This window comes from Salvelinus namaycush, chromosome 8 (genome assembly GCF_016432855.1).
Source record: "Salvelinus namaycush isolate Seneca chromosome 8, SaNama_1.0, whole genome shotgun sequence".
Taxonomy (NCBI): Eukaryota; Metazoa; Chordata; class Actinopteri; order Salmoniformes; family Salmonidae; genus Salvelinus; species Salvelinus namaycush.
Window position 1 is genome coordinate 37,531,106 of NC_052314.1, and position 18,399 is coordinate 37,549,504.

Sequence of the window (18,399 nt, forward strand, 5' to 3'; positions counted from 1 at the left end):
TTAATTCATCAATCAAGTACAAGGGAGGAGCGAAAACCCACAGACACTCGGCTCTCCCTGGAATGAGTTAGACACGAGCTCTAGAACATCTAGTTCATTCTAAAATAATGATTGGATAACCTGGTTTCCTGTTGACGGAACAGTATGTTTGATTGAATTTCCACTGAGCTAAATTGAATTGGATAGAACGACAGCGAAACAACACACACCAGTCCACCATGGCTATCTATGAGGAAGGTTTTGGCAGACAGTAGTGCAGGGGTGTCAAACATATGGCACAGGGGGTCCAATCTGGCCGCTGGTGGTTTGAATATGTTTTTTATTTTTTATAAATATACTTCAAAATGACCAAAATCAAATTGAAACTGTGTAGAAATGATAATGGACCTGTATTCATACAGGTTCTTGACTGTCCAGCTCGCAAATAATCACTTGACAGTAAAGGAGCATTGAAAATTCCAAAATCTATGGATAGAGGACTATTTTATGCCAACTTTTAAGGCAAAGAAATATAACAAATTACCAGTGCGGCCCTCTGGACCTCGTTTAAGACCAAGTGTGGTCCCTGGGGAAAAATGTGTTTGACACCCCTGCAGTAGTGGGTGATATGATATATATTTTTTAAACACTCTGGACTCAGCCAGTCACTTTATTGTTTATCTTGAGGGCCGATTTTCCCACAGGGGGACAAGAAAGTCAGAGCCAGAATACCCACTCATCCCGGCATTCCGAAGTGCTGTGTCAGCAGGATCTGTCCCGGCTGTGTTTTTAGTCCTGAATCCGGTTGTCCCGTTCCATGTGTTAAACTAAACTAACTAATGCCCCTCATCATGGTCACGTAGAATACACACACAGTCAGGTCTACACTACACACTTCTCTTTTTAGTCTACAACAGAACAATACTGCATAACGACCGTCATAATTGTAAAGTACCTTACATAGACGACAACAGGGAACAACGGGTTCATTGGCTTAGAAATCTTAACCCACTTCTTTCTGATAACACACACACACACACACACACACACACACACACACACACACACACACACACACACACACACACACACACAAATTCCATTTTGTAAGACGAGCTGTAGGTCTAAACAAGAGCAGTGTTTCTGTACAGTACCTTCTCTTATACTGTATTAATGTGAGGATTGTGATCAGCCCTGATATAGGAATCAGTCAGCATTAATCTAATCATTACACAGCGTAATGAATATAATTCTCCTACTCACAGTTGACTTCAACGGGCCGCTCCAGTCAAACAGCAAGCCACCTAAACCTAATCACTGCCTTAAATAGATGGTCATTATGTTCCTAGTTTTTAATCATCCAACATTTATTTATACAGATAAGTCAATTAAGAACAGACTATTTTACAATGACAACATATCAAGTATGTGCTTACACTAGCTGACTGCGTTATACATCAGCACGTCTCTACGGGCTGAGACTGATGGTGACAGTGGTCAGGTGGGTTGTGCTGTTATGGATGGGGGTGTTGTGTAGGATGAGTTTAGCCTTCAGGGGTACTCACCACTACCCGTACCCCCTGTCGTTGGTCCTGGCGAGGACACCACTGCCCTGTATGTAGGGGGTGGAGGAGGGGGAGGCGCAACACGGGAAACCTGGCCAACATCTTTGGGTGACACGGTGGTGGTGGTTTCACTGAGGTCCTCTTTCGGAGGGGCAGGTGGGACAGGCAGAGCTGCTGCTTCAGGACTCCTCCGTTCCTCTGCGACGAGGGGCGGGGGGATGGTGCGTGAGGGTGCCTCCACAGGGGCAGGGGGGCTGGTGGGGGAGACAGGTGTGCTTGCTTTGGGAGAAGAGGGGACTGCAGAGGGAACAGGGGCAACACTGGGGGGTGAGGTGACAGGGGGAACAGGGGCGATGCTGGAGGTTAAGTCGAGAGTGGGGACAGCAGTGGGTGTGGGAGTGGGGGGTGGTGTAGGGTCCTTTGGTGGAAGTGGTGAGGGTGGGGGTGTAGGGTCTTTAGGTGTGGGTGGGACTGTGGGTAGGGGGGGCACTGGTTCCTCTGTAGGGGGGGGGGAGGTGGGTAATGGAGAGACAGGTTCTTCCTGTGGGGGAGGGGAGGTGGGGAGAGGGGAGAGAGAGGGGGCAGGGACAGGGTCATCCAGAGGGAGAGGGGAGGTGGGTACAGGAGGGGCGGGGGGATCTTCTGGAGGGGGTGGGGACGTTGGAGGGGGCGGTTTTTCAGAGGCTGCGGATTCCTCCTCGCTGAAGCAGATCCACTTGTCGGCAGACTCCTCGCCAAAGGCAGGGGGTTCCGCTGGGCCGAAAATTGTGTCCAGGTTTGGGACGGAGGTCTTCCTCCCTGAGCCTTCTGCCTTTATTGACAAACCTGACAGACAGAGCCATGTGCAGGGAGAGAGGAGCAGAGCAGTTAGTATGAGAATGAGTGAGAGAGAGTGAGAGAGACAGCAAATGCAAGAAAAAGTTAGAGGGAAAGAGAGAGGGTAGGGGGCTGGAGTGAGGGGTCGAGGGATGAGGGGTCTTACCGGCAGCATCTGCAGAGGGGGAGCCAGTCAGAGGGGGGGAGGTCGGAACATTCTTGGGCGGAAGCGGGGGCGGAGCTGCAATGATATCAGTGCATCCGTGAACAGCCTGTCACTCTAAAGGGTGGCGCCATTTAGAGGCACCTGGTGTTAGTGCCTGGCTGCGCCACACCAGCTCAGCACAGTACAGGTAGGGAACTACCATACGGCCCCATGCCATATATTACATACACCACCATGCATATGGCCCATAATCCATGCAGATGCAGGGGGGGAAGAGGAGGAAGAGGCAATTGAATCATGATGCTCAACATTAGTATGGATTTAATTATGTCTCTAATGACGGATGAAATGAGTGGGTTAGTACGGGCTAAGTTAATGGCACACTTGTTCACAGACTCTCTCTCTCTCTGTTCATCCGTCCAGATCGCTCATTAGGTTCAGTCATGAGGGTGAGGTGGTTTATGAGGTGAGTTGATGGTTCCGTGCAGTCATTCCAGGAAGTGCAAACACAAATGGAAAACTTACTGCCTGTAGGGAAGGGTCTTGTGAAAGAGAAGTCTGGGCTCAGTGACTCAGACTCAGACTCAGGTAGAGGAGCACCCCACACGCCACACATCACTGGCTCAGATATACCCGCTACGTTCAGGACAGACAGGGGACATAACAGAGGGGGCGTCAGTTTAATAAGCTAAAAATAGATACCTCTTGGTAACTGCATGTTAAAATACTGCATGTTAGCATCTACAATAAAGACATGAATTGAATCTGAATTCTTGGACCCAGATTACCATGAACCTAAACGTGTCATGTCTATAACCAACCAATCACTGCTCAAAAAAAAGACACCAAGAAGTAACGAGGTAATATCAGTTTAATTAGCTATCGTTGTGGCGAATATCTCCTACTACCGAAGGCAGCATCTTTATACAAGCTCATCCGTTACTTACAAATAGAGAATAGCAACCCTATCAGTCTCACAGAATCATCCATTGAGAAAGAGGGATATCAGCAGGGACTAACAACCTCGTCGAGAAACCTCTATCCCTGAATGGTGTTTTAAAAAAAAAGCAAAGGCTGCTGGATCTGTATGTAGTGACATTAGCTATGCTTCGGCAGGTAGTTATATAACAAGCTAAGAGCTGTCCAGTCAGAGCCTGCAGAGCTAGTATAGAACCCTGACTGTGAGAGGGGTGAGGGGAGGATCCACACAACAACAAACCAACCAAGGTGGAATCTCATTTACCTCATAGTGCCTCTGACCACTAGCGTGTTTGTGAGAGTTTTAGTTTGCAAGACATAGTGGCAGTGTGTGCAGCTGACAAGGGAAGAGGGATAGTGTCTTTAGAGGTGGCCGAAAGGCAGTGGAGGGAATAGGAAGCATCCATCTTGTTGGTGCTATGCATCTGCGGTGTGTCTTCAGTGTCACAGCCAGCGTCAGTGCTCCCACGACAAGCCATTGTCGTTACAGTGCTCGATCACAGAAAAACAAGGTAGGGATGGACACACGCATGCACACACACACACACACACACACACACACACACACACGCTAGTGCTGAGAGATTAGTGCTTTTTGAGGTCAGTTCGAGTTTTATTTAAAAAAAGAATCACAGTTTATGGTTTATGGTTATTTTTTTATTTTTTATTTTTACATGAAATCATTTTAGTGCTTTTTAATTGAAATGGCAAATACTGAGAACATTCAATTGCCAAAACATTGAAAACCATCCATTGTCTTATTACTTTATTTGATGACTTTCTTCTATTTAATTCTTTAGTCACCATCTCTGCTCATCTCATCTCTGCTCATCTCATCTCAGCTCATCTCATCTTTGTTCAGGCAGTAGCAGCCAGCCGGCCAGACCACCATCTAACGTTGGGCGCGTTCTTCTGCCCAGGTGTTGCTGACGCATGCCAGATCTTACATATCAACTAACCACATCATACAGTACTGTATGTTATAGCAATCTGGTGCCCTACGGAATAGTCGATGACTTGGCACGCAACCATGGGTTGATGCATGCAAAGTCTGAGCAGGGAAACGTGACCGTAATCTCTGCGCTCCCTAACGAGTCATCCTGTTCAGCTAGGCTAGTAGCTAACTAGATGGCTAGCTAGTAGCTTCCTTATGCTGCAGAGCTGTCTGACAAAATTACAGAGTCCTGCAACTATCAATTGTGTAGAGCTACTTCACGAACTGTCTCTATCCCTCTCGTCGTTGTGTACATTCCTCTCTCATGAGTGTCAGGGGCCTGGATAAACAGGGCGGGCAGTGGATTATGGGCATTGTAGTTAATTAGCATGTTTTCTGCGCTGAACTAAGTTGAATTTTTTCCTGTTGAAAACTACAAATTCCTATAGCATCCCAGAGTTTGTTCCTGATCTGATTTCTCTCGTGCTTGCTTGGATTTCTTTCTAGAGAAACGGCGAGTTGATCTCACAAAAAAAATACTAACTAAATGCAATTCAAGTAATTGAACCAATGTCGATGCTGGTTAAATCACTCAGCGCGCGCACACACACACACACCAAACAAACATCAAAGAAAGTTGATGTACCTTCAGTTTTCTGCTCTCCGAAGGCTGTCTCCAGCGGAGGCCCAAATAAGGCTGCAGTGTCCTCTGGTACTGGTGCGGCTTTCTTCTCTGGTACTGCTTTCTTCTCTGGTACTGGTACTGCTGGGGCTCTCTTACTTCTGGGAGGGACATAAAGAGGGACAGACAGACAGGGTTAGTAGGCTGTAGCATTCTCTGGTACTGTGGCTTTCTTACTGCTGAGGGATGGAGATAAGGATAGACAGGGATAGCAGGACGAGTCAGACGATCAGTCGACCACAGAAACTAAGACAAACATGCTTCAGTCACCTCACTCAGCACACTACAACAAGAGATGCATTCATGTCATAAGGGAAGGAAGGGGATGTATCAGCTTCCCGAATTAACGTTACTAAATCAGTGACTGCTGATTGTCATCAGAGACTGGAAGTCAACAAGAGGTTCATGTAAAACTACGGATGTACAGACCAGTGGATGACTACACAGCCACAGCACCTGGGGCAAGTCTGTAACAGGTCAGTGGGCAACAGATAAAGACGTACCTGGGGACTTGTAGCGCCGGGGCTGCCAATGTGGGGACCTCAATGGGTGCAGGACGTCTTGGCCGAGCTACCTGTATCTCTTCACCTGAGGAGAGATTCGTTCACAGTCGTTACCCTCAACTGACTCATCATACACACTGAAACACATTGAAGCTAATCAGTGACTTGGCTTTTCACCTGAGGCTTTAGCTTTAAACAACAAGACAAGAGGAGACAACTTAGGTACTTACCAGAGTCCTTTGTCATCAACCCCTATAATAAAAACACATACATTTGAAAAAAGACAAGAAAACATATCACACATTACATTTCACACTCAAATGACTCATATGGAAATATTAAAGGGTTTTAAAAATCCATGAGTCACACTGTGTTAATGTGCACATTAGATACATTATTCCCAGGAGGGAGCCTATCCACTAGGTCAGAAAATGGTCTCCGTAGCCTAAGAATGAGCTAATCGGATGAGAGCATTGGCTGGGCTGACTTAGCAACTGTCTCCACAGGGAAGTGGAGATCCACTAGGTCTGTTCTCTCTACCTCACGCAGAAATACTGTGGAACAATCTAGGAGCAATTGGCTTCAGTACAGTACACCATCCATGTCTCAATTGTCTTAAGGTTTAAAAATAATTATTTACCAGGTCTACTACCCTTCATCTACACTGACTGAAGTGGATTTAACAGGTGACATCAATAAGGGATCAAGGCTTTCACCCGGATTCACCTGGTCAGTCTATGTCATGGAAAAAGCAGGTGTTCATAATGTTTTGTGCACTCAGTGCATAGTGGGAGTTCAGTGGTCACAGAAAGCTGTCAGAGACAGATAGAAAGAGTAGGTCTTTGAAGCCTCGTGTAAGCCCAAAACATTACACACCCTGCACAAAATTGAGAGGGACAGATATATAATACAGATGAGATTGTGTAATGAGAGAGAGAGATACAGAAACATGGTGAGAGAGACAGAGAGAAACTCAGAGGTAAAGAGAGAGAAAATGAGAGAAAGAGAGAGCAGGGAGAGATAAAAAGAGCAAGAGACCAAGACAGAGAGTGCTGCTTTTTAGTGAGAATACAGTGCATGAAATAACTCTCAAAGAGACACGATAAGAAGGAAAATAGAGGGAGAAGGGAGGAGGGAGAGTGAGAGAGGAGCAGAGGAATCACTAGAATGCGGGTCTGAAGTGAGAGATCAAAGGGTCCAGCTGTCGACAGATGGGCTGAATCTCAAATGCCCTTTCTCAATTTCTTGCGTCGTGTCATCCCTTCTTCTACCCAGCTCCTTAATATATCAGAAGGAAGCAAGGAGGCGGCGAAGACAGAGGCTATGAGGAATCAAGGAAAGACTATTCAGATTCACCCAGAGACTGGGTGAAAAATTAGCAATATTTTCCTGATCTGTTTCAACTGTCAACTCCACCGCAACCTTCTCCCCTCCACTCCTCCAGCAGGTTACAGGAAGCAGAGTGAGAAGAAGCGTTTGTAATTTACCCCAGGGACAGACATAGAATGGTGGGACACTTACCGGGCTACGTCTCTATGACCAGCAAAAAGGAAGAGAGAAGAGATACCTGGTCAGAGAGTGATGAATCAGTAAAGCACACCTCTCCAAATTAATACAGTTACATTCCCAACACAACAGTTTCACTCCCAACACAACAGTTTCACTCCCAACACAACAGTTACACTCACAACACAACAGTTACACTCACAACACAACAGTTACACTCAGTCAGTTAGAACCAGTAGCCGACTTCTCCAAAAGGCCCAACCAGATTCATCACCATTAATGGCTGTAATGGAAATTCAGCTTAGTCATCGCCGCACCAGAGACACAGAGTGGTAAAGAAAGGTACAGTACAGTAGTTAACTGTCATAGTGATGTCACTACGAGAGAACAATGAGCCAGATACTTATACATCTGAAGCATCTCTTTAAGTTCTTTAAGTTCTTTTCACCACCAAATCTGGTGAGAGGAGAGGAAATCCTGTGGCAGAAAGTGGGAGAAGTTAGAGCTAGATGAAACCTGGCCAATATTCTGCTAATTCTCTCAGAGATAAAACACTCGAGCTCAATACAGTTTTCTGCTCCCGAAACTATTGTAAATGACCTGACTAGATCATAAAGGAACAATTGTCTAGACAGAGGGTTGAGTTTACGAATTGACGGTTTATTAACCCAACTTTACACAGGCTACTGTTTGGCCGTAGCCCACGCCAAATAAACGAAAGATACCCCACAAGCCAACCGTGACCTTCTCTTGTGAAGGCCAGACATAAGAGAGAGAACAATGGCTAAACCTGGTCTTAACTTCCAATGCTCCATCCCCCTGCCCAACCCCCCTCCACGCCACTCCGGCAACCACCAGGATGCCCAGCATCAGAACATTCCAGGCATCCCTGTGATTGGCAGATAGCAGGTTGATTGGCATGTCGGACCGCGCGAACACTGGTAAGTACAACACAACCCACTAATAGCCTACCACATAACACACCGCTGTCTGTGCCGGCCGCTACACAATCATCTGTTACGAACAGAGTGCACTAAGTTTTGTAGACTTAAACCTCTCGAAAAGTTTTTTAAAAGTTGCATTGTTTTAGAAGGAGTGCAATGGCGAATTGAGTTATTGCATACGCTCACTTCACAGGAGTAGGTGTTCCCTAAATGAAACATGCAAATACATGCTAGAACACGCCAATGGGATCTCGGTAGCTTGTGCTTGGCCCTGCCCACCTCCTTGCTTGTCCTGCCCACAGCACTTAATTTGCTCCGGTTGGAAACGACACCCTGTGGTCTATCTTGGGTTATTTATAAAAAATGTTGGTATAGGGGCTCCGGCACTCAGCTGTAGGCTACTTCCTGGTGGACGGGGCAATGAGGCAGCAACATTGTGTGACTGGAGCAATGACAGGTCAAGCAGAGCGCTGCAACATTTTTATAGGACTGTGGTGCCATCATTAGCCGTGCCAGTTCAAATGGCAGCATGCTTTTTAAGAGTGCATGAGCCACAGCCTGAATGTGCTTTAAAATAGATCAACCACATTGTCTCACATCTGACCTGTCTGATAACTTGCAAGCACATGGGATAGCTAAAAATATGTTTGGCTACAATATGCTGTCCTAACATTCGAAAATGTTACCAAGGTGACATTGTCAAGAGTTTTTTTTAAACTATAAACATGTAGCTAATTTTGGGTAGTCTTCACCACCCAACTCTACATCTAGCTAAGATGTTTTGTGGTGGTAGAAACTGTATTTATGAAATTTGAAATGTGCACGAAAATTAGCTAGCTAGCATATCAGATAGCTTGTGTCTGCTTGCTGGCTGAACCAGTTTCAAATCAATCCATATGAAACATCAGTTCACACACTCAATGCTGAATACTCCCGCTAGCTAGTGTATTGAAGTTTTAGGTAATGCACAAATTAGTTTTCATGACATCTGTTCTGGCGTGATTAGTGTGCGGAGTTCTACAACACAGCTGACTGCTCTCTGCGGTGTTGGCAACATGTTTCAAAGTAGCGAGGCACAGTGCCAGCTATCAGATACATGCGGATTTCTGAGAACAGTTCCATAACTTTGGTGCAGTACAACTTCATTAACAAGCTGGCAAAATAGCTACCGTATGGCCATTCAAACAAGCCTTCAATAGGCTGCTAGCAGGAGAAAGTTTGCTCAGCTGATCGAACATGGTTTGCGGTAGTAGCCAGTGTGTCATCTACCGAGAGCGGAGTGATTTTCAGAATTAGGGATGAGTTCCACAGATCAGTTGAGGGACGAGCTTCGCGTAGAAGTGATGGCATCTGACGTGAGACACTGGGCCGCCGACTGACTGATCTACAAATCACCTTGCATCATAAATAACTATTCCTTATTATTTGTAGATCAGTCAGCCAGTCACAATTTGCCCATGATACATTATGGTTTTGATGCTCTTGAACACAGCTATCGAGATCAACCATGCATAATGGAGTAGAAAGCAGAGAGCTGAGAAGGGCTTAAGAGGAGCACGGATGACTCATTCACGCGAGTGAGCGTGATGATTCATCCGTGGGTGTGCGATCATGCATGGGTGTGTATGTCAATATGTTGAGAGAGAAAATCACAGTCATCCACAACCCATAATGACTGATCCAATTGGCCCTGTCCTCTCCACTGTTCGGTGGACCTGCTGTGGCTTCATTCAGCTGTATCCTTCTCCATCTCCCTTTTATATCTGCATCATTTTCTGCCCTTCGCCACCTCCCTTGTAATTCTTCCCATCATTATGTTCGTGTGGAATGCAACTGACTGACTGCTACAGCCTCAATTTAAATCAGATTCAGGGGACCTTACTCAGAGGAACTGAAATAAAAGCACATACTCACACACACACCCCGCACACATAATCTGCTGAGCTGTTGTGTCTTAGCCGCTAGCCAAAAGGTGCATGGATATTATGAGAGAAAGCAGCCAGATTTCTATCTTATCAAAGGTCACTATACAGCAGCTGTCTTCGTGCTGGTACTGTGGTAGTCCCAAATCCCACAACCATTGGTTCTCATTCAGAGCAACCTGTTCTCCACAAATCCTGGTTCACCAGTACATCTGAGTGTGTTGTATTGCTATTGCATATTTCTCATACTCTATTACAATGGACCCAATGGACACCCACCAGGCATTCAATGTGACCCTTAGAGAGAAAAGTCAGTATGCCGAATCACAAACAGAAAGGGAGAAAACAGACATGCAAGTGTGCAATTCATGCTAACAGAGAGACATCGAGAGAGAGAGAGGAGAGAAAAAGAAACCGACAACGACATGCCAAGAACAGGCTTACCGGACTACTCCTCTACAGAAGTTAGCAGGTAGAAGGGGAGGAAAGTAGAGGGAGGAGGCAGGACAAAGAGAGAGAGAGAGAGAGAGAGAGAGAGGAGAAAGAGGCAGAGGGGATACTATGTTAGCGTAGATCATCCACAATTACTGTAGACACAAAATTGACTGACCAAACAAACACGCGTGGCAATAGTTATCTACTCTGATTTACGTAAGCGCCGCGGAGAGAGCATAAGTATCCCCTATCTACCAATTGGTCCATCCATTTCACTTTCCACACCCATTCGTTCATCCATTTACAGTATATCGATAAGCAACTTTGATCTGATGAGTGACTGGATGTTTAATCAATAGTGATTGTTGTTGAGTACAAGGGAAAATCTAAAGGATACATCTATTGCGCCGTGTACAGAAATGCCCATGGGAGTATAATCTGCTCACACACCCGTCTTCCTCGGTCTCTCTTCTCAACAGCCATCCCCCTCTAAGAGCAACACATTCCACTTTAATACAGAGACATCGAGGTCAAGGGAGATAAAGAGGGAGGAAAAGAAAGAGGCGAAAGGGAGAAGGAGAGAGAGAGAGAGAGAGAGAATGCAGGAGAGATCAAATGAGGGAGCAAGAGAAAGCCAGGGAAGGAAATGTGGAAATAACCTCGTTGTTCAATTTAGCCTGTTAACCTTTGCTCTCTATCCCAGCTCTCTTTAGCCAATGTCCTGGTAACCGTTGCCAGGGCTACCTGGGTAAGCACACAGTTGCAATGGCGAGTGAGGGTCCAGCATGTGACTCATGTTTAATTCATGACTTAGGTAAAAGGTAGAGGTTCCAGCACTCTGGACAGACTGGAAAGGTTTTACTAAATGGAGGAGATGCTAATTGGCACAGACTTAATCTGGAGAGTATAGGACAGAGGTGGCACTGCTTTCTATTCAGACGTGGGAGTTAGAACCGTTGCTTGGGGATACATCTCTATATTAAAGGACTTGAAAGACCTGGGGTTAAATCCTTCTACATTAAAGCTCTCTCCTAGACCCATGGCACGTAGTCTCCAACCCTTTCTGTCCCCTAACCTAGTACAGTGACAGACCTTTCTGGAACAAGGTTTTGACATTGAGTTTTAGGTGATTACTTGACCTACAGAAAGGAGGACATAATACAATTCTCTATGACTGACTGGCCACACTCAGAACCACACAGCCACTGTCTGCTATTCCCTGATCTATATTGTAAAATTCCTCTACACACAGAGAGAGCCAGGTACACCTTAAAACAACCAAACACCTGCTCACTCTTCCAGGTTAGTGAGCTAACGGCTAGCAAGCGGCTCTACAGCCAGTGGATGGATGAATTATTGAGTCTGTAAGGTTCTCGTATGACCAGAGACTGTCTTTGCGTACGTACAGCATACATCACGGCCTCACTGTGAATACCCACTTTCCAGGCTGAATTATTTACACCAGGTATGACACTAGAGAAGGGTTGACGGGTGTGGAGCGGGTTGGAAGGGAGGGGCCCCATCCCAAAGAGAAACTCCTTAAACACCTCTCCCTCATTTGGATCACTCTGCTAATTTAAGGTTTTAAGTGATGTTTTTAATTTGAGTAGGTTTGAATCTCATGGTTTCTCATGAAGTTGTTGTCATTGTGGTGTAGGAACTCTCTCTCCAGTTTAAAGTGTATAATGAGACTCAATAACACAGTGTCTGTTGGTTTCTGTGGGCTGCTTAGAGACATCTGCCTTGGGTTAAACTCCACTCCAGTAATTGGTAGTCCACTGAGGTCACAGCAGAATGCTGAAGACCTGCCAGCCACCATTTCTCTCCCCAACATCCCTAGCATCAGCAATGTATTATGTAGTAGAGGGTAAACAAACCCCAGTGTCTCTCTCCCTAGCTCACTGTTACTACAGGTATATGGATGGAAAAAGCCTCTGAGATAATATAATTCACTCACAGACAGGCATATACGTGGATTAATGAGGAGAAAACACATGCAGTGTGACAGAGAAACACACAGAGACCGTAAGAAATGTGTTTTGAACGTTGGAAAGAATGTCTTAATGAGGAACAGAACAGCAAGCAGACGCAACAATTCAAACACATTCTAGAATACAGTATACAGTAAGAGAAAATGACACCATGGCTCCAGTGAGGGCAGAGCAGTGATGGCGGAGGGAGGGACTCACCAGAGGAGAAGGAGACAGAGCTATGTTGCCTATGGAGGCTTTGAGTTCATCTACTGAGGGGGCCAAACAGCTGGCACTTTCCGCTGGTAAAGGTTTAATCTTGATCTTAAACTTTTTCCGGTGGTCCTCCTCTCCCTCCGACTCGCTGGAGGAGAAGAAGTGTTCCTTGGGTGGTTTGGAGCCAGGTGGGTTGCCGTTAAAGACAGTAATCTTTTAACTGCTGAAGATCATAGGTAATTTACAATTGTATTTCTAGGAGCAGGGTGATGTTGCCCCTAGACGATGAGCTTAGGCCAGTTTAGCATTTTCCCCACTAAATGGTTAAGGTTAGGATTGTGGGAGGGGAAGCTGATCCTAGATCTGTACTAGGGGAAACTCTGTACTCCGGACCATTTCTATATCTACAACTCTACCAAATACTAGATACTACAGCATACAACAGCTTCTAATCAGGAGACCGTATTAGGTGTAGGTGTACTATGTAGTGTGAAATAGTTCATATCTAGCTCCATTAGGGTGTAGCTAGATGATAAAGGATATCTGATCCTGGCCCCTCCTCCTCGTCTGGCCTGAGACTGTAACCTTCATCGTCCACCGTAGGGGTGTTCTGAAACACACGGGCAACAGACACATCAACATCACACGCTGTATTTACAACATGAGATCAGGGTTGGGCTCAATTCCATTTAAATTCTGTCAATTCAATTTACTTCCTGAATTGATTGAATTGGAATTGACCTCAACCGATTGATTCTACATTAACATACACTCAGCATCTTTAGAAACGACAGTAACAGAAGGGTCAGAAGAATATCTACTGTCCATGACATATAGATCTTTGAGAGTATGCCAGTAACATAATCATAGGTTTGTTTTTTTATATGAGCTTGTTCAAAGGAAGATGATTCCATACATATCTGTCCCAGTCGATCTCTCCAGAGAATCCATTGACAGCCGCACCATTGGCTTTCTTCTGTGACTGAAAACAGAATGACACGATCACAATCAATTCCACCAATCAGGATCCTGATTACTCAACCCATGCACTACTACGCTAAGTGATTGGCTACTCAATGCTACCGATACAGAAACTATGAACCCAATTAGTAACTATACACCTAAGGATTACCTAAGGTCTAGTAGAGTAGAGTCTATAGTAACTACATATCCTACACTAGACGGGACTCCAATAGTGTTCAATACCGATTCAATCTCTTGGGGATCCTGGATGATGACAGTCGAGTCCACAATACAGAGAATACAAATACAATCAAATCATGTAAGGAAATTCAATACCTCACAAAACAGTTAAGTTCAACAATAAGACTCATTTCATTTGATTCTGGAGTCAATGAAAAAAGGGACACCAATGTCACAGTGCTGATTCACCTAAAGGACTGTGCAGTATTAAACCGAGCTTGTAAAATAGGCAATCATGTCTTCACCTTCCAGCAATGACATTATTAAGCATCTTTATTGACAACACAATTCAATAATTGTGAACTATTTCACAGTTGAACAAGTTGACCGATTAATCCATTGGATAAAGCATGAATGATTTTGTGATACTTACACCCCCTTCTCTGTCAGGGGAGCCCCTGTGAAAGAAAGAGAGAGAAAGAGAAAAAAGGACGGGAGAGGGAGCAAAGAGAAAGTAAGGATCTTGATATCCACTTTCCATATTTTCTCCTAACACTTAAGCACACTGCCAATTAGCAAAGCAGCTCACTGGAAAACCGCAGTATGTAGGGGCCTTCTAATACCCTTTACAGACAGACTTTATGGCATGTTACCTGTAAAAAATAATAATAATCTGGCCAAAAAATTATGAGCTCAATTCATACAGTCCCATTTTTACCACATTCCTGCCGGGATAAGCATTTTCAAAAGAACTGAATGGCATATTCTAATTATGTTACTGGTCTGTGCAGCCCGTATGCTACATGGACATGCACATGAAATCAATAGCTATTTTGTTCATTTAAACAGACAAGACACACTTAATAAGCTACCCTGATCACAGTCAACACACATAGTAGGCTAAGAATAAAATGAAATATAACAGAATAAAATACAAATTATAATTTTCCCACACAACTTGCGTCACGGGCAACGTGTGGAACCGCTGTCATGTAGAAAAAGTTACACTATATATACAAAAGTATGTGGACACGCCTTCAAATGAGGGGATTCGGCTATTTCAGCCACACCCGTTGCTGACAGGTGTATAAAATTGAGCACACAGCCATGCGATCTCCATAGACATGCATTGGCAGTAGAATGGGCCGAACTGAAGAGCGACTTTCAACATGGCACCGTCATAGGATGCCACCTTTCCTTCAAGTCAGTTTGTCAAATTCCTGCCATGCTAGATCTTCCCCGGTCAACTGGAAGTGCTGTTATTGTGAAGTGGAAACGTCTAGGAGTAACAAAAGCTCGGCCGCAAAGTGGTAGGCCACACAAGCTCACAGAACGAGACTGCCGAGTGCTGAAGCGCATAGCTCATATAAATTGTCTGCCCTCGGTTGCAACACTCACTATGGAGTTGCAAACTGCCTCAGGAAGCAACGTCAACACAAGAACTGTTCGTCAGGAGCTTCATGAAATGGGTTCCCATGGCCGAGCAGCTGCACACAAGCCAAGATCACCATGCTCAATGCCAAGCGTTGACTGGAGTGGTGTAAAGCTTGCCACCATTGGACTCTGGAGCAGTGGAAAGAGTTCTCTGGAGTGGTGGACGAATCTGGGTTTGGCGGATGCCAGGAGAACACTACCTGCCCCAATGCATAGTGCCAACTGTAACGTTTGGTGGAGGAGGAATAATGGTCAGAGACTGTTTTTCATGGTTCGGGCTAGGCCTATTAGTTCCAGTGAAGGGCAATCTTAACGCTACAGCATGAAATTACATTATAGACGATTCTGTGCTTCCAACTTTGTGGCAACAGTTTGGTTTGTCAAAATTGGTGTGGAAGAACTTAACTGGCCTGCACAGATCCCTGACCTCAACCCCATCGAACTGCCTTAATTCTGCCGGACCCCAGGAAGAGTAGTTGCTGCCTTGGCAGCAGCTAATGGGGATCCATAAAAAATGCAAATACACCTCTGGGATGCATTGGAAAGCCGACTGCGAACCAGGCCTAATCGCCCAACATCAGTGCTGCTCTTGTGCTCTTGTGGCTGAATGGAAGCAAGTCCCTGCAGCAATGTTCCAAAGGTGTGGAAAGCCTTCCCAGAGAGTAGAAGCTGTTATAGCATCAGCTCAACTCCATATTATTATCCTATGATTTTGGAATGAGATGTTCCACGAGCAGTGTCCATATACTTTTGGTCATGTAGTGTACAGTACATTCGGAAAGTATTCAGACCACTTCACTTTTTCCACATTTCGTTACGTTACAGCCTTATTCTAAAATGGATTAAATAAATTAAAAAATCTCATAAATGTACACACAATAGCCAATAAAGAGAAAGTGAAAACCGATTTTTTGAATTTTTTTGCAAATGCATTAAATGTTAAAAACAGAAATACGTTATTTACATAAGTATTCAGACCCTTTGCTATGAGACTCGAAATTGAGCTCAGGTGCATCCTGTTTCCTTTGATCATCCGTGAGATGTTTCTACAACATGATTGGATTTCACCTGTGGTAAATTAAATTGATTGGAGATGATTTGGAGAGGCACAATCCTGTCTATATAAGTTGAGAGTGCATGCCAGAGAAAAAAACAAGCCATGAGGTCAAAGGAATTGTCCGTAGAGCTCCGAAACAGGATTGTGTCGAGGCACAGATCTGGGGAAGGGTACCAAACATTACTGCAGCATTTAAAGTCCTCAAGAACACATTGGCCTCCATCATTCTTAAATGGAAGAAGTTTGGAACCACCTAGAGCTGGCCGCCCGGCCAAACTCAGCAATCGGGGGAGAAGGGCCTTGATCAGGGAGGTGACCAAGAACCTGATGGTCACCCTGACAGAGCTCCAGAGTTCCTCTGTGGAGATGGGAGACCCTTACAGAATGACAACCATCTTTGCAGCACTCCACCAATCAGGCCTTTATGGTAGAGTGGCCAGAGGGAAGCCAATCCTCAGTAAAAGGCACATGGCAGCCCGCTTGGAGTTTTCCAAAAGGACTCTCAGACCATGAGAAACAAGATTCTCTGGTCTAATGAAACTAAGATTGAACTCTTTGGCCTGAATGATAAGCGTCACGTCTGGAGGAAATCAGGCACTGCTCAGCACCTGGCCAAAACCCTCCCTATGGTGAAGCATGGTGGTGGCAGCATCATGCTGTGGGAATGTTTTTCAGCGGAAGGGACTGGGAGACGAGTAAGGATCGAGGGAAAGATGAACGGCGCAAAGTACAGAGAGATCCTTGATGAAAACCTGCTTCAGAGCGCTCAAGAGCTCAGACTTGTGCGAAGGTTCACCTTCCAACAGGACAACGCAGGAGTGACTTCGGGACAAGTCTCTGAATGTCCTTGAGTGGCCCAGCCAAAGCCCAGACTTGAACCCGATCGAACATGTCTGTAGAGACCTGAACATAGCTGTGCAGCGAGGTTCCCCATCTAACCTGACAGAGATTGAGAGGATCTGCAGAGAAGAATGGGAGAGATGCTTCAACAAAGTACTGAGTAAAGTCGGAATACTTTTTTTTGCAAAAAAAAATTAAAACCTGTTTTTGCGTTGTCATTATGGGGTATTGTGTGTAGATTGATGAGGGGGAAAAAAACATCTTAATCCATTTTAGAATAAGGCTGTAACGTAAAAAAAAAAAGGAAAATTTAAAGGGTCTGAATACTTTCCTAATGCACTGTAAACAGAGGCCAATGCTTTTCTACCCTCACTTCCCTTTGTGAGGGAGCAAGTGTGGGATCATACTTATATTGAGAGTATCTTCATCGTGATACCGATAGAAAACAACCTCCGCAGGCTTTTGGAGTTGCTTTTACACAACCAAGCAAAAAAATAATAGGCCTTCATTTGATTCATGCTACATTTTTTGTTGATGAGCTATACCACCTCCACTTGTTTGCTCAATCAGAGAATTAAACAAACATACAGACGGAGATTCAGTTTAACAAAATCACATTGATTGATTAAGACAAGTCACATGCTTTTGGTCGGGAGTAGGCCTTGGCTACTAACCCACTGCGAGTGAAGAGAAAAATAATCCCCTTGTTAAACCTACTGTACATAACACGCTGGCGAAGTGTTCTGATCAGTGCTAACAAATGATCCAACTAGACAAGATGATCATGACAGTGGCGTGCCGTGGGCCTGGGGCCTGGGCCTTCAGTGAGGTACTACACAGTCCCACCCGAATTAATCCACCTCTTATTACCATCATTATGATGCCATGGCTCTAGACACTATACATTTAGACAGAAACGCAGTATAACCAGGCGTTGCGTCACCTTGAAATTGACAAATTGACATTTTTGGGTAAACAGTGTTTACCCAAAAACATGACACAATCAATGAGTCTTTTCAATATTTCTCTTCACCTTTTCATTGTGCAGCTCCGTTGCCCTGCGCGCTTGTTCTTTGAGCTGTAGATCCACTCCGGTGTCTCCAAAAGTTTTCAAAAGCACCATTGCTTGTAAGTGCCCAGCCGCACTTTGGTGTCTCGTTGCTGCCTTGGTTAGACAACTCAAGTTTGCAAAGCCAGTGTGGCTCCAAACACCAAATCGATCACTTGCAAATAATAGGCATTCCCAGCAGTACAGTTTGCAGTGCTTCTCGGAGCCAAGGAGCCTGTGAGCCATTGACAGCGCTCGTAG

At 45.0% G+C, this 18,399-nt stretch overlaps 1 protein-coding gene across 1 annotated transcript in view; it reads right to left on the reverse strand.

Moving 5' to 3' along the window:
* LOC120052115 (SH3-containing GRB2-like protein 3-interacting protein 1) overlaps positions 1-18,399 on the reverse strand; it is a 79,409-nt gene that overhangs the window by 14,782 nt on the left and 46,228 nt on the right. Inside the window, exons 3-12 of the mRNA XM_038998963.1 lie at positions 14,193-14,217; positions 13,533-13,592; positions 13,160-13,226; positions 12,620-12,792; positions 5,854-5,875; positions 5,624-5,708; positions 5,085-5,221; positions 3,052-3,162; positions 2,527-2,601; positions 1,545-2,369 (exon numbers count right to left, since the gene is read on the reverse strand). Of these exons, the coding sequence (XP_038854891.1) occupies positions 1,545-2,369; positions 2,527-2,601; positions 3,052-3,162; positions 5,085-5,221; positions 5,624-5,708; positions 5,854-5,875; positions 12,620-12,792; positions 13,160-13,226; positions 13,533-13,592; positions 14,193-14,217 (1,580 nt within the window). The remainder of the gene's footprint in view (positions 1-1,544; positions 2,370-2,526; positions 2,602-3,051; positions 3,163-5,084; positions 5,222-5,623; positions 5,709-5,853; positions 5,876-12,619; positions 12,793-13,159; positions 13,227-13,532; positions 13,593-14,192; positions 14,218-18,399) is intronic.